General features: G+C 43.2%; 1 protein-coding gene across 1 annotated transcript in view; it reads right to left on the minus strand.

Annotated features, from left to right (window-relative positions):
- Positions 1-25,220, minus strand: part of b4galnt4b (beta-1,4-N-acetyl-galactosaminyl transferase 4b) — a 130,416-nt gene that overhangs the window by 43,738 nt on the left and 61,458 nt on the right. Inside the window, exons 3-5 of the mRNA XM_067400559.1 lie at positions 18,799-18,897; positions 11,124-11,219; positions 10,659-10,749 (exon numbers count right to left, since the gene is read on the minus strand). Coding sequence (XP_067256660.1) covers positions 10,659-10,749; positions 11,124-11,219; positions 18,799-18,897 — 286 coding nt within the window. The remainder of the gene's footprint in view (positions 1-10,658; positions 10,750-11,123; positions 11,220-18,798; positions 18,898-25,220) is intronic.

Consider the following 25,220-nt stretch of genomic DNA (forward strand, 5'->3'; position numbering starts at 1 on the left):
ATCTATTGAAATAATGGTTTCTGTGTGCCTTTAGACGTCCTGTCAGCTTTGGCAATATTCTGATTTCTTACACATCAGTCAAGCCTGCTTTGAGGAACATTTTAAACACAAAGCAACACTTAATGTGTATGTATTGTATGTGTGAGACGCTACAGCACAAAGGTTTGAAAAGATTTTAGAATTGGGCATGAATCACTATTAATATTCACCATTTTTATTTAAACAGAACACATTTTCTTACATTAAAAAAGAACTCATAGTTATTACCGATGATAAGAATTCTATATTGCCTGTGTTCGTGACTTCAAACAATATGGTATAAAGTAACATACCAGATGTTTCACTTTTGAAAGCGCTTCTGAAACAATGTCCTATGGACAGATGACAAAACACTTTCTATATATGCACAGTATACAGGTGCATCTCAATAAATTAGAATATCATGAAAAAGTTTTTTTTTTTCTGTAATTTAATTCAAAAAGCAAAACTTAAATATATTCTAGATTTATTAGACATAAAGTAAAATATTTCTAGACTTTTTTGTTTTCATTTAGATGATTACAGCTTGCTGCTCATCAAAATAAAAAAATCAGTATCTCAAATTATTAGACTATTTAATTTCAAGTTCTATTAAATTACCATTCTCAGGGTATAAATACTGGGTTTAGGTCAGTAATCCCAACAGCAGTCATAGGGAAATCTGCTGACTTGACAGTTGTCCAGAAGACGATCATCGAGACCCTCTACAATGAGGGTAAGCCACAGAGGGTCATTGCTGAAAGAGCTGGCTGTTTGCAGAGTGCTGTGCCAAAGCATATTCATGGAAAGTTGACTGGAAGGAAAAAGTGTGGTAGGAAAAGGTGTACAAGTGAAATGAATGACCGCAGGCTTGAGAAGATTGTCAGGAGAAGCCGATTTAAGAACTTAGGAGAGCTTCAAAAGGAGTGGACTTAAGCTGGAGTCAGTGCATCAAGAGCCACCGCACATATACATCTTCAGGAAAAGGGTTACAACTGTCACATTCCACGTACCAAGCCACTTCTGAACCAAAGACAACATCAGAAGCGTCTTACCTGGGCTAAGGAGAAAAAGAACTGGACTGTTGCTCAGTGGTCCAAAGTCCTCTTTTAAGATGAAAGTAAATTTTGCATTTCATTTGGAAATAAAGGTCCCAGAGTCTGGAAGAAGAGTGGATAGGCACAGAAACCATGTTGCTTGAAGTCCAGTGTGAAGTTTCCACAGTCAGTGATGATTTGGGCTGCCATGTCATCTGCTGGTGTTGGTCCACTGTGTTTTCTGAAGTCCACAGTCAACGCAGCCATCTAGCAGGAAATTTAAGAGCACTTCATGTTTTCTTCTGCTGACAAGCTTTATGGAGATGCTGATTTCACTTTCCAGCAGGACTTGGCACCTGCCCACACTGCCAAAGGGTACCAAAAGCTGGTTCAGTGACCATGGTGTTAATGTGCTTGATTGGCCAACAAACTCGCCTGAACCCCAACAATGCAGATGACCTGAAGGCCGCTATCAAAGCAACCTGGGCTTCCATTACACCTGAGCAGTGCCACAGACTGATCGCCTCCATGCCACACTGCATTTATGCAGTAATTCATGCAAAAGAAGGCCCAACCAAATATTGAGTGCATAGAAATGAACATACTTTTCAGAAGCCTGACATTTGTGTTTAAAATATCCTTTTTTTATTGATCTTATGAAGTATTCTAATTTATTGAGAGAGTGAATTGGTGGATTTTTGTTAAATGTGAGTCAAAATCATCACAATTAAAAGAACCAAAGACTTGAAGTACTTCACTCTGTGCACAATTAATTTATTTAAAACACAAGTTCCACAATTTTAGTTTAATTACTGAAATAAATGAACTTTTCCACGACATTCTAATTGATTGAGATTCACCTGTATTTGGAGAAGACAAAAAAAAAACAAAAAAACAAAAATAGGCTGGAGGCAATATTATTATATGGATCTGCTATTCTGTCCAAGTTACAGTGCCCTCCACAATTATTGGCACCCTTAGTAATTATGAGCAAAAGCAGCTGTGAAAATAAATCAGCATTGTTTATCCTTTTGATCTTTCAAAATTATAACCTTTCATTTAAGGAAAATAGTTGAAAGTTGGGGGAAACTTACATTATGAAATAAATGTTTTTCTCCAAAACACGTTGGCCACAATTATTGGCACCCTTTTATTCAAAACTTTTTGCAACCTCCTTTTGCCAAGATAACAGCTCTGAGTCTTCTTCTATAATGCCTGATGAGTTTAGAGAACACTTGACAAGAGATCAGAGACCATTCCTTCATGCAGAATCTCTCCAGATCCTTCAGATTCCAGCTTCATGATGGTGCTTACGCGCCTTCCAGAAACTTGCGTTCTGCAAGTGAACGGCGCCTTGTGGTGCCATCACATAGGGGCACAAAATCACTCTCCCGGACCTTCTCCGGGACTGTTCCTGGCTGGTGGAATGACCTACCACGCTCTATCCGTGCAGCTGAGTCTCTAGCCATTTTCAAAAAAAGGCTAAAGACGTATCTTTTTCGGCAGCACTTGACCCAGTAGTAGTAGCACTTACCTTGACTAATATTTTTCTATCTTTTATCTGTGTATTTATTTAAAAAAAAAAAAAAAAAAAAAAAAAAATTTTCGCTATGAGCACTTTACTGACATAACTGTGACTTCACTCAGCACTTACATACTGTTGTTCTCATGTTGATTTGACTGATTCTACTACTCTCATTTGTAAGTCGCTTTGGATAAAAGCGTCTGCTAAATGACTAAATCTAAATCTAAATCTTCTTCTCTTCAGTTTACTCCACTCATTTTCTTTAGGGTTCAGGTCAGGGGACTGAGATGGCTATGGCAGAAGCTTCATTTTGTGCTCAGTGACCCATTTTTGTGTTGGTTTTGATGTTTGTTTTGAATCATTGTCCTGATGGAAGATCCAATCATGGCCCATTATTGGATTTCTAGCAGAAGCGGTCAGGTTTTGATTTTTTATCTGTTGGTATTTGATAGAACGTCTCGGTTACGTATGTAACCCTCGTTCCCTGAAGGAGGGAACGGAGACGTACGTCGGTAGTGACCGACGAATTGGGATATCGCTTAGAGAGCCCTATCATCTTCGTGTAAACTAAAACAAGCCAATGGAATTGGCGTGCGATATTTGCATAATGCGCACCGCCCCCGACAGGTGTATATAAATAGGAAGCAGATGCAATCGCACTCTGTTTTTCGCTGAGGAGACAACTGGTGTCCGCACTACAGCGAGGGTACAGAAACTGTGGCGACGGGACGTACGTCTCCGTTCCCTCCTTCAGGGAACGAGGGTTACATACGTAACCGAGACGTTCCCTTTCAGTCGGTCACGTTCGACGTACGTCGGTAGTGACCGACGAATTGGGATCCCAACTAAAGCGCCACAGTTACGAAACCCCTTCCAGTGCCCAGCACAAGCTCAGCCGCCCATAGCACCGGCTGGCGATGAAGGGGGCGAGCTTACACCGAGAGAGTCTACTGCTGTCTAACCACTACCCACTAAGTAAACTAGACACACTGGGGAAGCGAACCCGTAAGGGACGCTGCGGAGACCACTACCTACCCAATGGGGGAGGAGTTTACGTGGGAATACACACATGGACTGGCCCGGGGGGGGCAGTACACATATGGAGTCCCTGGGATGGCTTCACCTGGTTAGGGGGAGACTCATCTGACAGGTGACAGCAGAGCTGGCTCTGCTAAGGGAAAGACACGGACTCGGCCCGTAGGGAGTTTTAAACCGTGGAAAATACACATATGGGACCGCTCACGTAGAGGGGTCACGACATATGGGCCCCAGCCAACAGACAGCGTCAGCGACGGATGTAGGCCTGGCATCAGACACTCCGCAATGTCCGAGCCGAAGGGGGAGGCGGAGGAACTCGACAGGGTTCGCCAAGCGGGGAACGCGACTGGAGTGAAAGTATGCACGTATCCGGCCAGTGGCGGGAATGGCATTGCAAGCCGACACTTAGAGTGGGTACAACACGTCTACCGACTAGTGGATGCGAGTACACGCGAGGATACCGGCTCTACACGTAGGCTATAAAACCTAGCGAACGTGTTAGGTGTCGCCCAGCCCGCAGCTCTACAGATATCTGTCAGCGAGGCGCCATGAGCCAGCGCCCAGGAAGAGGCCACCCCTCTGGTGGAGTGGGCTCTCAACCCGAGCGGGCAAGGCACGCCCTGGGATTCGTACGCCAAGGCGATGGCATCCACTATCCAGTGGGCCATCCTCTGCTTGGAGACAGCCTTTCCCTTCTGCTGGCCTCCGTAACAGATGAAGAGCTGATCTGAGGTCCTGAAGCTTCGTGTTCTATCCACGTAAACGCGCAGAGCGCGGACGGGACAGAGCAAAGCTAGGGCTGGGTCTGCCTCCTCCGAGGGCAGCGCTTGCAGGTTCACTACCTGATCTCTGAAGGGAGTGGTAGGAACCTTGGGCACGTATCCAGGCCGGGGTCTCAGGATGACGTGAGAAGCACCGGGCCCGAATTCTAGGCACGTTTCGTCGACCGAAAATGCATGCAGATCCCCTACCCTCTTCAGGGAAGCCAATGCAACCAGAAGAACCGTCTTAAGAGACATTAGTTTCAGGTCGACTGATTGCAAAGGTTCGAAGGGATGACCCCGGAGAGCTGTGAGAACCAGGGTCAAATCCCAAGAGGGTACGGAGGAAGGGCGAGGAGGATTCAGTCTCCTGGCCCCCTCAGGAATCTGACGATCAGATCGTGTTTCCCCAGGGACTTACCCTCAACTGCATGGTGATGTGCGGCAATAGCGGCAACATACACCTTGAGGGTGGAGGGAGACAGCCTTCGCTCCAACCCATCTTGCAGAAAGGAAAGCACGGATCCGACCGAACATGATCGGGGGTCCTCTCGGCGAGAGGCGCACCATTCGACGAACAGGTTCCACTTCAACGCGTAGAGATTCCTAGTGGAAGGAGCTCTAGCGGAAGTGATGGTGTCTACGACCGCTTGCGGGAGATCACTCAGAACCTCCGCATCCCGTCCAGGGACCACACGTGGAGGTTCCACAGATCGGGACGCGGGTGCCACAGGGTGCCCCGTCTCTGAGTCAGGGGGTCCTTCCTCAGAGGAATCGGCCAGGGAGATGCTGTCGCGAGGAGAATGAGGTCTGAGAATCAGGTCCGAGTGGGCCAGTACGGAGCCACTAACAGAACCTGCTCCCCGTCCTCCCTGACCTTGCACATGAGTTGTGCGAGAAGGCTCACTGGGGGAAACGCATGTTTGCGCAGACCCGGGGGCCAGCTGTGTGCCAGGGCATCCGTGCCGAGCATGCCGCCGGTCAGGGAATAAAACCACTGGCGGAGGGCAGTTTCCGGGGAGGCAAACAGGACTACCTGGGCCTCGCCGAAACACTGCCAAATCAGCTGGACCGCCTGGGGGTGGAGCCGCCACTCGCCCGCAAGTAGATGCTGCCGTGACAGCTCGTTGGCTGCACAGTTGAGCACACCTGAGACACGAGTGGCCCAAAGGGACCTCAGATCCTTCTGACTCCACAACAAGAGATGGCGGGCGAGTTGCAACATGCGACGGAAGCGTAGACCACCTTGACGGTAGGTGTACGCAACGGCCGCAGTGCTTAGTGAGCGGACTAGAACGTGCTTGCCTGACAACAGCTCCTTGAAGCGGGCCAGCGCAAGACGAACCGCTAGCAACTCGAGACAATTGGAATGCCAATGCAGCTGAGGCCCCGTCCAAAGACCTGTCACTGCATGCCCGTTGTACGTGGCCCCCCCATCCCGTGGCAGAGACATCTGTGGAGACCACAGCGTGCCTGGACACTCGTTCGAGGGGTACTCCGGCCCACAGGAACGAAGGGTCCAACCACCGGACAAGGGTGCGACGGCAGCTCGGTGTCACGGGGACACGGAGCGTGCCGCACTGCCACGCCCATCTCGGGACCCGGCCGCGGAGCCAGTGTTGAAGCGGTCTCATATGAAGCAATCCGAGCGGCGTTACCGCGGCTGCAGATGCCATATGCCCCAGGAGCCTCTGAAAATCTTTCAGTGGAGCCGCTGTCCTGCACTTGAGCGAGCTCAGGCAGTTCAACACCGACTGGACGCGCACCTCGGTGAGACGCGCAGTCCGTGCAACCGAGTCTAGCTCGAGACCGAAACAAGAGATCCTCTACCTGGGGGCGAGTTTGCTCTTGTCCCAGTTGACCTGAAGACCCAACCGGCTGGGAGCTACAACCATGTCGGGTAGGACTTTGTACTGACATGCCCGACCCTCGAACACAGACCGACCTAGGAAGGGTCTGTGTAAAGGCAGAATCGAGACATGAAAGTACGCGTCCTTCAGGTCTATTGCTGCAAACCAATCCTGGGGACGGTCCAGGATTGGCCGTAGCCCACCGCCCTTTTTCGGTACAATGAAGTAGGGGCTGTAGAACCCTGACTTCATATCGGCTGGAGGGACCGGCTTGATTGTATCCTTCGCCAGGAGGACAGCAACCTCCACCCGGAGAACAGGTGCACTGTCCAACGACACCTGAGTGAAGTGGACAGCCCTGAAGACCGGTGGACGCCGGGCGAACTGAATCGCATAACCGAGTCTGATAGTACGAGTGAGCCCACTGGACAGGCTGGGGAGCGCTATCCACGCTTCCAGACACTGAGCCAGCGGGACCAAATGCACCACAGACGCACCGGGGGTGGGGCAGCAAGGCAGAGAGGGACCCGACTCGGACGGCTTGAGGGCGGCCCGGAGTGGGGTCGGACTCTGCGAGGCAGCAGTGTGCATGGGAGACGGCGCACGGGACGCGGTCTGCACCATCACACTGCCACCTGCTGGCGAATGGGGAGGGAGCTGTCAGCGGCGAGGCGAAGTCTGGCACACTGGCAGACACCCCCTGTTGTGACCTGGAGTTTGAGGAAACTGCTCTTTTTGTGGCAAAGTGGGTACCGCTGGACTCCGGAGAGCCAGCAGCGGTAGATGGACAGCCGCCACAAAATCCCCCCCGGCCCTCCTCCGGGGGTGGGAGAGCAGATGGAATACTCTCCCAAAGGGCAGGAACCTTCCGCTCCAGGTCGCCCGTCTGGGCTGGGCACCACGTCCGCGCCCGGCACCCTGCTGTTTGGCTGGTGTAGGCTGCTGCTTTGCCAACTTAGCAGGGGCGGAGGAAGACGCAGGCGGGCGCCCTCGGCGACAAGCGGGCTGAGGCTGAGCCACGGGCTGCTGGGTGGAGGCAGCAGCGGACCGCCGTGGCATGACATGTCGGATAGCCTCAGCCGGCTTCTGTGCAGCGGAGGACTGTTGGGCACAGCTCTCCACCGCGTCGCCGAAAAGGCCGACCGGAGACACGGGGGAATCCAGGAACCGATGTTTGTCGGTCTCCCTCATGTCTGCCAAGGTCAGCCAGAGGTGGCGTTGCTGGGCTACCAGAGTAGACATCGCCTGGCCAACAGAACGCGCTGTCACCTTCGTTGCCCGGAGGGCAAGGTCAGTGGCAGCGCGCAGCTCCCCAAGCAGCTGTTGGTCAGGACCTTCCTGGGGCATCTGCGACAGTGCTTTTGCCTGATATACCTGCAAAAGGGCCATCGCGTGCAGGGCAGAGGCAGCCTGCCCACAGGCACTGTAAGCTTTCTCAGTCAGACCGGCTGAGAATTCACAGGCCTGGGACGGGAGACGCGGCTCACCGCGCCAGCCAGCGGCCGTTGGACACAACTGCGTCGCAACAGACCGCTCGACTGGCGGGATCTTCGCGTACCCCCTGGCTAGCCCGCCGTCCAGGGAGGTGAAGGCGGACGAGGGACCAGGCCCTGTACGAGCCCCATGCGGAGCTTGCCAAGACCTGGTCACCTCATCGTGTACTTCCGGGAAGAAAGGCATTGGGGCGGGACGCTGGATTTGACCAGCGCGACCCCCCCCAAGTACCAATCGTCCAACCGAGATGGGCCGGGACAGGGTGGAGGGTTCCACTCAAGCCCGACGCACAAGGCGGCCCGGGAGAGCACAGCCGTGAGCTCGGGATCCGACTCGGGCAACGCTACCGTCCCGGGCGGCAGCGCGTCCGAATCCTCCCCCGAGGACTCAGGCTCACCTTCCGATGCAGCGATCGACATCCGATCCGCCGCCAGCACACCAAAGGTAACGGCTGGACAGTCCGTAGAGGGCCCAGCGGAAACCAACGGTGGCACGATGGGTTGCGGTGCTGATGAGGCGGCAGGGGCCCGAGGAGCGTTTCCGCTCGGCGGGGAAGCCCTGACCGTAATCCTCCGGTCACCCTTCCTATACAGCGCCGTACCGTCATTCCGGTTCCCGGGGCCGGAAAAAACGGTCGTACGCGGCATAGGAGAGGGGACCCCCGCTTCCTGAGACTTCAGGAAGGAGAGTCTCGACCTCAGCATCGCGATAGTCATGTTCCCGCAATGGGAACATGAACCATCCACAAAAGCTGCTTCAGCGTGCAGAATGCCCAAACACGAGATGCAACGATTGTGCCCATCAGCAGGGACCAGGGAACGACCGCACCCATTAACGCACAGACGAAATGACATACTGTCAGGGTTCGTCTGTAAAGCTCTTTTAGAAGGGGAAGTCAACTCACTCGTGCTGAAGCACCCAGGGAGCGACGCGATGTGTCAGGTACACCACTCCCTGACACACTGAGGAACCGGCCCAAATCGCTACACACGCACACACTCTTTGTGTTGCTGTGAAAACAGCAGTTTTCGAGCTTATAGCTCAGCTCCTCGGAGACTCGCGACCTCGCTGAACGTGCCCTTTCACCAGCACTGAAAGCTCGCTGTAAATCCTCTTCTGAGGCAATGTTTTAGAATAAAACAAACGAAGAAAGGAGTCTTCTAAAACAGGACACCAGTGAATGGCTCCGAAGCGAAAGACAGAGTGCGATTGCATCTGCTTCCTATTTATATACACCTGTCGGGGGTGGTGCGCATTATGCAAATATCGCACGCCAATTCCATTGGCTTGTTTTAGTTTACACGAAGATGATGGGGCTCTCTAAGCGATATCCCAATTCGTCGGTCACTACCGACGTACGTCGAACGTGACCGACTGAAAGGGAATCCATGATACCATGTATCTGAACAAGATGTCCTGGACCTCCAGCAGAAAAATAGGCCCACAACATTAAAGATCCAGCAGTATATTTAACCGTGGGCATGGTGTACTTTTTATCCATGTGTGCACCAAACCCAACTGGTGGGTTTGCTGCCAAAAAGGTCTTTTTTTGTTTCATCTGACCATAGAAGCTGGTCCCGTTTGAAGTTCCAGTCTTGCCTGACAACTGAATATGCTGGAGTTTGTTTCTGGATGAGAGCAGAGGATTTTTCTTGAAACCCTCCTGAACAACTTGTGGGGATGTAGGTGCTGTTTGATCATTTTTTTAGGCTTTCTGAGACTCAAGACTCAACTAATCTCTGCAATTCTCATGCTGTGATCATAGGAGAGTCTTTGGCCACTCAAACATTCCTCCTCATCGCGCATAAGGATGATTTAGACACACGTCCTCTTCCAGGCAGATTTGTAACATCTTTAGTTGATTGGAACTTCTCAATTATTGCCCTGATAGTGGAAATGGGAATTTTCAATGCTTCAGCTATTTTCTTATACCCATTTTCTATTTTGTGAAGCTCAACAATCTTTTGCTGCACATCAGAACTATATTCTTTGGTTTTTCTCATTGTGATGAATGATTAAGGAAATTTGGCCTCTGTGTTTCCTCATGTTTATTCTCCTGTGGAACAGGAAGTCATGGCTGGACAATTTCATGTTCATGATCACCCTGGTGTGCTAAAAAAAAAATGTAAATTTGAATGGGAATATACTTCAGAGATATTTTACTCATAAGAATTTCTAGGGGTGCCAATAAGTGTGGCCAACATGTTTTGGAGAAAAACATTTATTTCATAATGTGAGTTAGAATTTTTTGATTTTTTTGAAGGAAAGATCAAAAGGATAAACAATGCAGATTTATTTTCACAGCCGCCTTTGCTCATAATTACTAAGGGTGCCAATAATTGAGGAGGGCACTGTAAATCATAAAATGCTACAGCTGTAGATCACGCCTGTTTATGATAGCAAATTAAATACAAGCTGAATTAAAAAATAAATAAATAAATAAATATATATATTTTTTGAATGACAGTATTAAATTCAGTCCATCTATTTTAAAGTAAGATATTCTGATCTCAAGCCAAGAGTCAATAGGATGTAGAGACTATTTTTACACAATAGGAAAGACTGGTTTAGTTACTGAACCATGCATACATTATTGTGCATTTTAGGAAGGAATTAGAAATTAAATGAGCATGTGTTTGATTTTAATTTTAATAAAAACAAGTCCATAATATATCAAAAGGTTCATAACCCCAGTGAAAAAAACTAAACCAAAATGTTATGTAATGCAAGATATTTAAAGTGTACACTTGCAATAGTTCCATTTTAGCACAATCAAATAAGTATATTTTTATTTGGATCTCAGCAATATATATATATATATAATAAAATAATTTCTGTTAAAATTAAGGAAACCATTAAGGAACTACTGTATTTTTATTATAACCCTTGATGAAATCCTTGTAATATGACAAAAACCTTTATGAAATACACTAACCATCTTTGTAAGGATGAATGAATCCAAAGACTCTAAGGCCATAATTCTTCCACTTTGGAGCCACTGCAATTTTCTTCACTGTGGTCCTAGTCTGTGGGGAAGAATTAAATCTAAAAGCATATGTAGGCTTATTCACTCTTAAACCCAAGGCACTAACACTAATTCACAGAATCACACCTCAAAATGACTTCTAAGAAGAATAAACAGACAGCTACAAAACACTGTGAAAATAAATCATATCATATAAATCATAGCTCTGTCTGCAAAACATCCTGCCTCAAGCAAATATTAGGCCAACATTTAGGTTTTGTTAAAGAAATATTGAAAATGATATACTGACTAGTAATATATATATATATATATATATATATGTGTGTGTGTGTGTGTGTGTGTGTGTGTGTGTGTGTGTGTGTGTGTGTATAAAACTCCTTTTTTCAATGTCTGAGCAACATATGCTGGTCTTACATGTGGGTAGAGAGGAAAATGAAGATTCTTCCTGAGCTGGGAGATAGATGAGCCACACCAGTCTTCAAACACATGCAGATTGGCCTGACCTTTATACTGATAGAGAACAAAGAAAAGAGAGAGAGAATCCGAATTTACTTTATGTGTAACCAGTATTAATATGAAGGAAAAAGCAAATGTCATGTGATTAAAAAAACAAAACTGTAAAATAAAATAAAATTGGCTAAATCAACACCTGATTTAGAGGTGAGAACAAGGCCCCAGGCCTTCACACAGATCCAGATTGTGCACAGAACAGCCGACAAAAAACATGTCTGAAATTGGATCTGTGAATATGCCGCTATCCTAAAGGCATGAGAGTGATGAGTTGGGTTAGAGCTAACCGTAAATGAAATACAAAGTTCTGTCATAAAACCCTAGATGGCACATGCTAAAAGGTCCTTTAACTTAATTGCTCCTAATCAAATCATTAATTATAGAACACAGCTGATTGGATCCTGCTGTATCAGTAGCCAATGAGTTTGCATACTCAACCTTCAAATACATGGGTAGCATTTGCCTTAGCAGTGCAGCGCGCTTTCAGAAACTCTCCACCCTCCCCAGCTCCACTTGTATATATCTGCTATGGGTAATTCATGTACACTATATTGTACAGCAGCAGCATGTCTTACTTCCTCACAGCAGCGTGTCATGTATGTATTGGCAGTAGCAAGTCCTGTACTTGCTCTGCAGCAGCAGCAGCTAACAGCAGTGGCAATAAAAGCAGCAGGGTCATTCCATGTCAATTCAATCAGAGGTCGCCAGCTCAAATGTTTGATTTTGTTAATATTTTTTCTGTAGTAAGACAAATATAAATAATGATGAAAGCCAAAATATTATGTCACAGATGAATATTTACTGAGCAAATTAGAGGGGTGTAAAAATGATTTTATGGAAGATGGCTGGTTGGTCTATTTGTAAAATCTGTTGTCTTTAGCAATCTTTGTTTCATTATATGCCAACAGTGACAGTTCAAAAATGTTCAAAAATGTTTTTTTTGCCTCAAGTTTTTCCCTTCAGAGACTGGGCCACAGGGCAGTGTTCCAACATGATAACGACCCCAAACACACCTCCAAGACAACCACTGCCTTGCTAAAGAATGTCTCCAGACCTAAACCCTATTGAGTATCTGTGGGGCATCCTCAAATGGAAGGTGGAGGAGCGCAAGGTCTCTAACATCCAACAGCTCTGTGATGTCGTCGTGGAGGAGTGGAAGAGGACTCCAGTGGTGAACCCCATGCCCAAGAGGGTTAAGGCAGTGCTGGAAAATAATGGTAGCCACACAAAATATTGACACTTTGGGCCCAATTTGGACATTTTGACTTAGGGGTGTACTCACTTTTGTGGCCAGCGGTTTAGACATTAATGGCTGTGTGCTGAGTTATTTTGAGGGGACAGCAAATTTATACAAATTTATACAAGCTGCACACTCACTACTTTACATTGTAGCAAAGTGTCATTTCTTCACTGTTGTCACATGAAAAGATATAATAAAATATTTACAAAAATGTGAGGGGTGTACTCACTTCTGTGAGATACTGTATGTTATGCATTTGAGTTGATAGAAAAACACAAGATACATTTCTAGTTTCAACATTAGTTGTTCTTCAGATATTCCTCTTTAACTTATTAATTTACTCATGGAGCTGCATTAAAATTTCCATATCTCTGGTGAATGGGAATGCTAATAGATACTTTTCTCCAGTTACTAGAGACCACTTTGATTTTAACATCAATTGTAATGTAAACTATGTAATAGCCTTATATCAATAATATGTTTTTCTCCTTAGAAGGAAAAGTATAATTATATTTTGGCATGATTAGCTGGTTGCGACAAAACGCTCACATTTATCAGAGTGATTAATCATCTATTGGATACGCAGCAATGCTTTCAGAAAACACAAATTGTCATAAACAAGAAAATTGGGAAATGTATTTCCAGCAACTTCATGCTCACGATTTAATGAAGAATTTATGAGTTGGTGCAGCAGTGGTGGGGTTTAGCAGGAAATGTGTGCACCTATGCAAATTTTCATGCACTGAATTCTGCACTACCCTTTATCTTTCTCTAATGCTCCTGGTGGCGGTGAAAGAGACAGGCATTACTCATCATGCAGGTGAGCTCACATTAGATTGCTCTTGCCCCTTCTGTCAGTCGTTTAGGTCTTTCTCCGCACAGCCACATTTAAATATAGCCTCTATAATTACATCTGGTGTGGATGGTGGGATTGGCATCCCACCCATTTACAGGCAGACAGGACGCCACAGAAAACTGAGCCATCTTGGGGATGCTTATAGCTGTCACAGGCACACTGGACTTCACTGCCATGGCACATTCGCACATGGCAAGGGTTCAGTTCAGGGAAAAGAAAGAGTAAAATGTGGTCACAGGTGGTACGGTGAATTTAGCTGAAAGCATTATCAAGTGTACTATTTAAATTTTCATATGCTCAGAATAGATGAATAACTGTCACCCTGTTTTGTTTTGTGCAAGGGGAAACAGGGAGAATGTGACAGCATATATATAAAAATGAGCAGCATAATACAAATGCACCATAAATCATGAAAAAATGGGATTTGCAACCATAATCCCCCAGAGGTATGATAAAAATATCTAAATGGTCTCATTGTGTATCAGTAATAGACTTGTCTGTACTTGTTAGAATAAGGTATGATTTAAATACCAGTGAATCTTGTGTTTTCACACAAAATTAATAGCATTCATCTTCCCTTTATCACTGAATTATAAGTAACTCTAAAATACATTCTGAGGTGCTTGATAAGAGCATCTTAAGTTGCAACATATGGAGTGTGGAGCCCGAGATCTTTTGTCAGAGTCATCTCACTGTGCTTCGAGCCAAAGCCCTGATGATATATTTCCCAGCCTGGATATTCCTACTGGCCATATAATAACATTCAATAATACAGAGACGAAAGCACATAAATCAATTGATAAAAACAGAGGTTATCTCTGCACTGGGGCATTTTTTTCTCTCTGCTGTGTATCATCTTGGATAAATATCTGACGAACAATTGATACATATCCAATGAGACAGATGAACAGGGCAGCACAAGGACTCCTGTGTGACGTTGCGCCGTTGCTATTTCTGGTATTTGATGCTCCCTAAATCACATGCCTCATAAGAGTTTCTGTGCTCTCTTAACTTCCTGGAGGGTTCGCCCACACCTGACACTTCAACGTCGAACAAGGAGCTCATCTGTCACGGGCCCAAAGGAAGGGGGCCTCAGGGGCAGGGTGCGGTCAGGGACCCTCTTTGATCATTGTCTCTTCATTATCACAAAGTGTCCGGTCTCCTAGCCTGCTATGGCAATGAGAAGGGCAGAGGAGATAAGGACTGTTGGCTTATTGATCGGCAATACTAGAGTCTGGTTCAGTGTTTTCATGGTATTTAGAAAAAAGCTACACAGAAGCAGCTGGCTACAATATTGAAGTTCCTTTATGATTGGTATATAGTAGGGATGCACCAATACCACTTTTTCCAGAATGAGTCCGATACCAATACTTTAATTTTTAATACTTGCCGATACAGAGTACCGATACCTGTATTTTCATTTCATTTTTTAATTTTTAAAAATATTGGGCAGAGAAACCAAAAGAATATGAATCAATTTAGCTGGCTTAGCAAATAGACATTTCCTTCAGTTATTTGCATGCCTACTTATGCCTGTTAAAATGTATTATAGGAGCTTCTGTTACTTTCACTTTTCATATTATTGCTCTATCATATTTTATCTTTAATTTAATAGCACAGTGAATATTTAGAGCTGCTCCAGCTGGGCTCAAACAGTCAAGAGCAGTGAGTGATTTTCTCTTTGTCTTTTGTTGTTAGATTAACATTGAAAATAAAGAAAACATTAGGTTTATTAGGCTACTAAGCTATTGGCCGACACTTTGTGACGATGTCACAAGGGGCGCTCAAGCATATAAAGAGGGTGCTCGACTCAGTTTAAACTGGCACAAAATGCAAGATCGCAGGTGGCTGCGTGGATGAGCAATACCTACAAGGTCATAAGTGTCCAGCTGTGGTGAGCCTTCCTTTTCTCCCAGATCTGCACACTGAGGGGGCAGTCTCGTGGAGACACTTATATTCTGTTTGGGTGGCGAATACAGCCTTGAGTAATTTGAATGTAGAGGGGCTGTGTGAGCATGGGTATGGGACTAAAGGGAATTTAGTGAGCTATCTCTCCCCAGGGACATCCTGATCATTAAAGGCTCCCGTTTTGCCATTGAAGCCACGTCAAAGGATATCAAGTCTAGTTGGCAGAGCACATGCTGCAGCAGGTCATGCCGGTGGTACTTTACATACGATGGCTGTATTGCAAGCCTTCCAAGCAGACCTATTGAAAGACCTGGATCAGGGAGAGCGATTATCCCCAAAAGTGGTGGCAGAGCTGCGTATGGGCACAGATCTAGCCCTCCGTGCCACCAAGGTCAGGCATATCAGTACAAGGTCCTTCCCTTCTGGCTGTCCCTGTCTCTTTTAGGGATGGTTACTGAAACCCGGTATATTAAACAGGGCCCCGGGGCTAAATTATGAAAGACAGCTGTATCATTAAAGGGTTAGTTCACCCAAAAATGAAAATGATGTCATTTATTACTCACCCTCATGTCGTTCCACACCTGTAAGACACTTCGTTCATCTTCAGAACACAAATTAAGATATTTTTGATAAAATCCGATGGCTCAGTGAGGCCTCTATTGCCAGCAAGATAATTAACACTTTCAGATGCACAGAAAGGCATTAAAAACATATTTAAAACAATTCATGTGAGTACTGTGGTTCAACATTAATATTATAAAGCGACAAGAATACTTTTTGTGCAAAAACAAAATAATGATTTTTCAACAATATCAACTGATAGCCGATTTCAAAACACTGCTTCGAAGCTTTACAAACCTTTTTTTTTTTCTTTTCAAATCAGTAGCTCAGATCACATATCAAACTGCCAAAGTCACATGAACTATTGAATCAGTGTTGAAGCGCACACATAAAGCTTGCCGCAGCACACCAGCAGAAGTAATGATTATGAATGTGTCTGGGAAAAACAGCAAGGAGATTGCTTTAACATTTTAATAATTAATTGATAAACTTTTGTTTTTTTGTAATTTTTGGCTGCAGTGAATGATATTGACTTGTCATCTCCGCAGTAGTACACACTCATATGCATGATTCATATGGATTACATAACCTGAGAATATTTGTTTTTCATTTGAATTGCAAGTGTTCGCACCGGCGCCTCCATGTTAGATGTCATGCTGTAAGCACGCTACTATTCAGCTTTCACATTCGGCACAAATACTTCAATAGCCCACATTTTTACCAAGTTCAGATGATAAGCCATATTTGAAGTCAATGAATGATAGGCAAGCGTTTGGATGTCCTGCCCGATGTACTGTAATTACCACATAGACCAGCTGTTAACAATCCGTCTGTCACAGACTGCATGACTTTGCCACTTTTTTTCCTGCAACTAAGCGACTAATAAAATTTTGGATGACTAAGCCTCTTCTCGTCGACTATTAAAGGGATAGTTCACCCAAAAATGAAAATTTGATGTTTATCTGCTTACCCCCAGTGCATCCAAGATGTAGGTGACATTTTTTCTTCAGTCGATCACAAATGATGATTTTTAACTGCAACCGCTTCCCTCTGTCATTCAAATAATTGCAGTAGATGGGAACTTCAACTATAAGAGTGAATAAACCTTGCTTAGACAAATCAAAATTAAACCCTGCGGCTCGTGACGACACATTAATGTCCTAAGACACGAAACGATCGGTTTGTGAGAGAAACCGAACATTATTTATATCATTTTTTACCTCTAATACACCACTATGTCCAACTCCGTTCAGCTTCCTGCTAGTGAGGTCAAAAAACGCGTTCTGAAGACGGAAGTGATGTCTCGCCCATATACTTCAATGAGCGCGAGACATCACTTCCGTTGTCAGAGCGCGATCTGACCTCACTCACCGGAAGCTGAACGGAGTTGGACATAGTGGTGTATTAGAGGTAAAAAATGATATAAATAATGTTCGGTTTCTCTCACAAACCGATCGTTTCGTGTCTTAGGACATTAATGTGTCGTCACGAGCCGCAGGGTTTCATTTGGATTTGTCTAAGCAAGGTTTATTCACTCTTATAGATGAAGTTCCCATCTACTGCAATTATTTGAATGACAGAGGGCAGCGGTTGCAGTTAAAAATCATCATTTGTGATCGACTGAAGAAAAAATGTCACCTACATCTTGGATGCACTGGGGGTAAGCTGATAAACATCAAATTTTCATTTTTGGGTGAACTATCCCTTTAAGGGGCAGCCCTAATATATATATATATATATATATACACACACACACACACAAAAAAACTTTAAGAATACTGTTAAAGTACCGAATTGATAAACAGTATCAGTCTATCCATATAGTACAATACAGTATACCCATCCCTAAACTCTTTGCATCTTCACAGTAGTCACAGAGGCTGCCCTTGTGGGCATTCGTATTCTCAATTATTTCAATGACTGGCTATTGTGCACACGCAGGGACCTGGTGCTCAAACACATCAGCTCATTGGGACTTCAGGTCAACTAGGAAAAGAACAAGCTCTCGCCAGTGCAGAGCCTCTCTTTTCTTGCGATGAAGTTGGACTCAGTCTCTTCTTTGACTGTTTGTCTCACAAATGAGTGTGCCCAGTTGGTGCTGAATCCGGGGGAAGACAGCAATTCCACTGAAACAATTTTAGAGGCTCCTGAGGCATATGGAGGCATACATGTGGTATGCATTGCATGGATATCACGTCGGTCTGCCAATGGCACCTCTCTAATAGACATCTGCAGAGCATCTGGGCAACACCTAATACCTCCATGAGATTTTACTATCTCCAGTTTGAGCCAGTTTCGTCCGATGTGTTGTCAGTTACAAGCAGGTCAACTGCAGGCAACTGGCCGGGTGCTCCAATTGCACACAGTGCCTTTCTCATTCCCTGAGGCGATAATGTACGCTTTTTGAACCTGGATGTATCTTACCATTTTCAGAACCCTGCGGCAGTCGAATTCGGCGGAGGAATTTAACTCCAGGCCCAGTACTCGTGATGCATGCCCTTTTAGTCCATATACTGGAGCTAGGTGCCCATATGTAATGGTGATCCCATATGATGTACTGATACGGTTTCCCTGACATGTATTCCCTTGGAAAGATCTGTTCCTACAACAATCTTTCCAGAGAGTCTGTAATACTACTAATAGTTGGCTGATGCCAGAGTGTGAAAGCTTGATATTCAGGTGTCTGTGGGTGTCTAATTCAGTTATATATAAATGCAGGATAGCAGGGCTAAGCAGAACTGGCTGGTTCATCATCAATACAGCTCCTGTTGCTCTCTTGTCTTTTTGGCCACCTGTTCATGTAATTTTAGCACGATTCCTGGTGGGATGCAGAGCTATGGGAGGATGAGCCTCCCTAGGGAAATCACACACAATGAGAGAGAGCAAGCATGAGAGAGATTCACAGCTATATTGCACACTGTCAGTGTGATTTTAATAACAAAGTGTATCCTACACATTTCTTCAGTGTAGGAAACTAAAGTGTATATTTCTACCACTATAAAAGCATGTTTTACCTCTGGTTTCCATGGCAACCTGAGGAACTTCTGGCCGAGGAGTCTGTGCATCTCAGCGTTGGCACGGCTCTCCTGAGCAGATTCATTGAGCTCTTCCCTCTGAAACAGCAGGAACAAGGAGTGCTCAGTGACCCTACATAAAGAGATGGCTCATAGACATTTCCGCACAACACTCAGCGGCTGCGCTATACTACTAATCATATAATGCCAAAATACAGTGTTTAGTGCAGCTTCAATCAAGAAATTAAAGATTGATTAATACTTTTTTCCTCAAAAAAACAACCAGATGACACTGAATTAAAACAATGTCCAATTGTGTTTAGCTTTATTTAAAGGTACACCATGTAACTTTTTTGTTCAAAATGTATAACATTTATATGAGTGAGTACATAATGAATTCATCTTCCAAACAATGTTTTGTCTTATCCTGAATCACTAAGGTACTCCTATAATAAGCAATTGTATTTTAGACCCTGCAGGATAATAACCGCTGCGGAGTAACCCAGTACCTGCATGACTCGTCATATACTGTACATAAACAGAGAAAAGTTCTTCCACAAGATACATGCAGTTTTGTTTATTAAGATAACAGTTTACCATTAACTATTTATCACAATTTGTGTAAATAATATGACATTTGAAAATTTGGAGGACTAATTATTCAGTGTAAAACATTTATTGAATGTTTAATTAAAATGTGGACTTGCATTCTGACTGCAACTCTAAAACTGTTTTAGTGCATGAAACCCTCATTAATATTATTTACAATTATTCATTTATCAGATGCTTTTATCCAAAGCAAGTTGCAAATGAGAAACATCATAAGCATTGAAAGTAGGTTGCAGAAGATATGATTATAAAAAATTGTATGATGTGGCTTTGAATATTCAACATTGTTTTACTGCAAAGGCCTGTTTGAATTACAAAACACATTCCTAAATGCAAAATTATATAGCACTTTTCTAAAACTAAACACTATTCATCACACAGTCAAAGGAAATATTAGATATCCATAGAAAAATGTTCTATAAATAAGACTGTTTTTACTCTACATTTCTTGCTGGTCTTGAGATTTAGCAGGGCATGTGCAAGTTTTCTCTATAATCCCACTCAGCCTTTTTAATCCTCCACATAGTCATTGTTTTGATAGGGGCTAATTCACAGTTCTGAGTGAAGCAGATGAAGAACTACTCTAGACATTACGCAAAATGTTTCCATCTAGGTGAGAGCCACTACAAATCACATTTAAAATGACTGGAAGAGTTCCAGCACCCAATAACAAGCAAAAGCTTCCTTCAAAAGCCCTGTCTGTGAATGAAACTTTGATATTAAGTGCTAAAAGCAGGAAAGGCACTTAAGCTACTGTCTGTGTCATGTTGAGTGGGTAGGGGTTAATGAATTGCACAACCAAATTTGTAAGTTCATTGATGTCTACAAAAAGGTTTGATAAATTAAATTGTTGGAATGGGAATCTAATATCTGTACTCAGTTCGCTGAGTTAGCACACTTTGACAGAGGTGTATGTAGGTGTGTGTGTGTATGTGTGTGTGTGTGTGTGTGTGTGTGTGTGTGTGTGTGTGTGTGTGTGTGTGTGTGTGTGTGTGTGTGTGTGTGTGTGTGTGCATATTACTGTTTACACTTTACAAACATAAAATGCATCAAAAATAAAGTATAGAGAGAGGAGTAATGTAAACGGTCACATTTATTTGACAGTTCTCTATTAAAAACCTTCAGAGATTTGAAGAGTAACAACAAGGCAATGTTTGATCCCACTATAGAAACCCAGGAAAAAGAGACCACATTCATCTGTATGCTGTGAACAAGATGGTAAAGCTCACAAACACCTGTCTCTCACACTCCTCCATATTCTGCAGCCTCCATGTTTATACTGACATGAAACATTATAAATCAGCTGCCTGACTATGCACACCTATGAACAATCAAAGAGGGGGAGAAAGACAGAGAGGAAAAAGAAAATCGTTCAGAAATAATTTGTGTTTTTTTTTTTTTTTTTTTTTTTTTTTTTTGGAAACTGTTATCATTTTTTCAGGATTTGATCATTAAAAAGTTAAATAATAGAATTTTAACATTCGTTACCATCACTTTTGGTCAATTTAATGCATCATTAATTTGGGTATTGGACTACACTGGAGGTGCTGTAAGTTTTTCATTCAAAAAAAACAACTCATGAGAGTCATTTATTCTGCAATTGGTCATCAGAGGTCACTCTGTCGGTTTTGTGCTGTACACAACAGTACAGGAAACAGAGTATTTTAGTTCAGTATTCTGTCTGCATTGCCTTCAAGACAAATTAAAGTCACTTTCAGCTAAACAAAATAATGAAGACAAGCCTAAAAGCACATCTATCCCAATTAAGCTATGTGCCCCCGTCATGCAGTCCAGAAGGAAGGCTTCATCCTGGCTAATTGTGTCCAAGCAATCAGCCTCCCTGATGTTCTGCAAGCCTAGTGCTACCCACTGCTGTCTATGTGTTTGGTTGATCTGACCTGAATGTGAGACCGAGGGCAGGACTCATAAATTAGCGAGATCTGGATCTCCTCTCCGCTCTCTGACAAGACAGAAATGTTAACCAGATGGCTCCCACAAACACCCTGGAAGCAGAACCTAGGACTATCAGCAAGGTTAATGAATTCTCCTTATTTACATTAGGGGAGGGGAGGGGCAGAAGAGAAAATGCGGTAACACTTTACAATACGGGTGCACTAATATGCATTAATTCATGCTTAACTAATGCACAGATAATCATGTGTTAATGAATGACTTTTAAAGAACTAAACCATTAATTAATGATTACTGCATCAGCAACTAATAAAGAGTCTATATGATTAAAAGATTAAGTAATATATGAATTGTTATTAATTAAATGTGTCATAATGTAATAATTCTTTAATTACATATTTTATTAAAGCTGCCTCTTTGTCGCCATCTCTGTTTGAAACCTGCAATTGCAGTCATATGCAGAACAGTTATCTGTACGTGCGTTGTGCCTCGGCACAGCTCGTCAGCGCGGATGAATCTAATGCTTGCTGTCAGTCACCGCACCGGTGTGGATACTGTTTTTCAGAATCACAGATTCTACGTCATGAAGGTATGATCAATATAAGAATTTTCACTGGAAAATATCATCTGAACAAGTAACATTTCTCCCACTTTTGTTCTGACCAACTGAGGAAAAAAGCATTAGGCCTACAATAAATTGCACTGCCAATGATGATTAAATCTAACGATCGCTTAGCTCGGATCACGTCAAACCGTGCAAATTATTATTACTGTTATATTGTTCTCAAATTGTTAAATTTAACAACATCAGCATTGTGTGACTGTGTATTTAGTGTGTATTAGTGTTACCTGTAGATTTCAATTTCTGTAGACACTCCACAGTCCAAAGTCTTTTGATTTTTGGCTACGGGTGAATCTCCAGTTGTCACTGATGATTGTCATTTGTATCTTTCTGGATTACAATCCACCATCAAAATGATAAGTTTAATTATTTCAGCTGCTATGAGAAAAGGCTATAAATGTTCCGCTACCAACAGCATCCTCACGTGATAAAACTGACTAGCCTGGACTCCTTCCTTTCTGTTTACGGACGTGACTTAATGATGCACAGACGAACTGCTGCATGCTTGAATTTCCCGCTCTTATTATAAAACATTATTACAAGCTTACCGTTGTGAATCAAGACAAGATAATTAGATAGTTTTGAACACCGGCTGGTTATGTACTTGCTAAAAAATTGATTTTGGATCATTTTTAACCAAAAAAAGGGTCGGACTGCAGCTTTAACTAAAATTGTAAGTTAATGTGTTAACTACCACAATGGGTTGAAGCCATGTACTTCAACTTCCAGTTTTCTGCTTAAATTAATCATTAAGCAATGATTTGAAAATATATCATTATGTTATGACTTTACTTGTTGAGGCACATGACTATTAACTAATTGTTAAAGGGTTAGTTCACCCAAAAATGAAAATTCTGTCATTTATTACTCACCCTCATGCCGTTCAACACCCGTAAGACCTTCGTTCATCTTCAGAACACAAATTAAGATATTTTAGTTGAAATCCGATGGCTCAGTGAGGCCTGCATAGACAGCGATGACACTTCCTCTCTCAAGATCCATAAAGGTACTAAAAACATATTTAAATCAGTTCATGTGAGTATAGTGGTTCAATATTAATATTATAAAGCGACGAGAATATTTTTGGTGAGTAAGCATCGAAGCATATTGAATCAGTGTGTCGAATCAGCTATTTGGCGCGCCATAGTCACGTGATTTCAGCAGTTTGGCAGCCATCACTACACACGTTTTTTTTGGCACACAAAAAATATTCTCGTCGCTTTATAATATTAATATTGAACCAATGTACTTACATGAACTGATTTAAATATGTTTTTAGTACCTTTATGGATCTTGAGAGAGGAAATGTCATTGCTCCCTATGCAGGCCTCACTGAGCCATCGGATTTCTACTAAAATATCTTAATTTGTGTTCCGAAGATCAACAAAGGTCTTATGGGTGTGAAACAGCATGAGAGTAATACATGACAGAATTTTAATTTTTGGGTGAACTAACCCTTTAAGTAATATGTCATTAATGGGTTTTGACAGTTGCACATGCAGTGAGTGTACTGGACATGACAGACCATTGCAAGTTCATTTGTCCTTCATAACAGAAGTGACATTTTGTTGTGATGTGTTGCCTCGTGAAGCATCTAGTGTAGAATCATTACCACTGATTATAATGGGTTCTATTCTCTTTGTCCGGTCTTGACATAGTGTTACGAAATAGCAGTGCCCGGCCACATGTTCTCAGTGTTCCACCTTTGAATCCTAGACCTCAAGCTTAACCTGACACATTCCTGTGCCATGAACCACAAGAATCTGGATGCAGCAGTTCATCTGGTACAGTGGAATAACGGTTGTAGATAGTTGGAAATTGAAATCCATGGCTTAGTGTAGATGTCAAAACCATAATGACATATTACTTAACAATTAGTTAATAGTCATGTGCCTCAACAAGTAAAGTCATAACATAATGATACATTTTCAAATCATTAGTTAATGATTAATTAAAGCAGACAACTGGAAGTTGAAGTACATGGCTTCAAACCACTTTACTCCAAATCTTTTTTTTTTTTTTTTGGTGTTTTGTATGACAATACAGAATGGTACATTGCTGACAAGGTAAATGGTAAGACACTGTACATTATTAATCCCTTCCATGATCCCCCCATTCCAACTAATTAAAATGGACAAGATGGAACTGGATTAAATATTTTGACTGTTGCAATAACAATTGGACTTATGACCTGTAACACTGCCTGAATCATAATCAAGCACTGTTTGCTGTTGGGCAGAGGAGAACTGGCCCCCAGACTGAGCCTGGTTTCTCCCAAGGTTTTTTTCTCCATTTTTGTCTCCCGTTGGTCACCTGATGTCACCTGTTGGAGTTTGGGTTCCTTGGCGCTGTCGCCTTTGGCTTGCTTGGTTGGAGATCTGCCTGCACTGACACCATTGTATGTGAACAGAACTGAGCTGAGCAATGACATCACTGTTTTCTTCAGTGCTGATATATAGATAAATTACCTAAATTAATAACTATTGATTTTTACAATGGAATGAATCAATACTGAATTTATTTAAGCTGGACAATGACACCATTTTCTTTAAGAGCTGCTGTGCAGCCAAATTTATTTGCCAATTATCTCTGTTAAGCTGCTTTGACACAATCTGCATTGTAAAAAGCGCTATAGAAATAAAGGTGGATTTGCCTTGCCTTAACTTGACAAGAAAGAAGTAAATAAAGAGAAAAGGTAAAAGGGGTGGGTGTAATTGTTGGAGATAGGCATGTGAATAAAGCCTCTATATAAACCATAATGTTTCCTAAATTGAACCCAGATTTTGATGGAACTAGGGACTACAGGATTATTTGAGTCCCTGGTTAGATCTAAAGAAAGTTGAGATCAAACAAGAGAACACACAATAAAGAGTACACTTCGACAAAGTTTCTGTATGCATTCATAGTGGACAATTGTCAGAGTAGCTCCCCATGTTCCAAAAGAGAAGTTTATTAATATAAAGAAATGTAAAGTAAAAAAATTTAGGCAGAAAAGCCATTTTGACCAAGTTAATACAACCTACATTAGATAAAAGCAGAGAGGCCCACCTACACATATCCAGGTTGGATTTATCCATAGGCACTTGAAAACTGTTCACAAATAAAGTATTGTAAGCATTTATAAAGACCCCCAGGTGTTTGAAACTGTCAGACGCAATCTTGAAGGGTAGAAGTGATTGTTTTTTAGTTTCAGAGTTAACACACCACACACACACACACACACACACACACACACACACACACACACACACACACACACACACACACACACACACACACA

The sequence above is a fragment of the Chanodichthys erythropterus genome, chromosome 11, assembly GCF_024489055.1.
Source record: "Chanodichthys erythropterus isolate Z2021 chromosome 11, ASM2448905v1, whole genome shotgun sequence".
Classification (NCBI taxonomy): Eukaryota; Metazoa; Chordata; class Actinopteri; order Cypriniformes; family Xenocyprididae; genus Chanodichthys; species Chanodichthys erythropterus.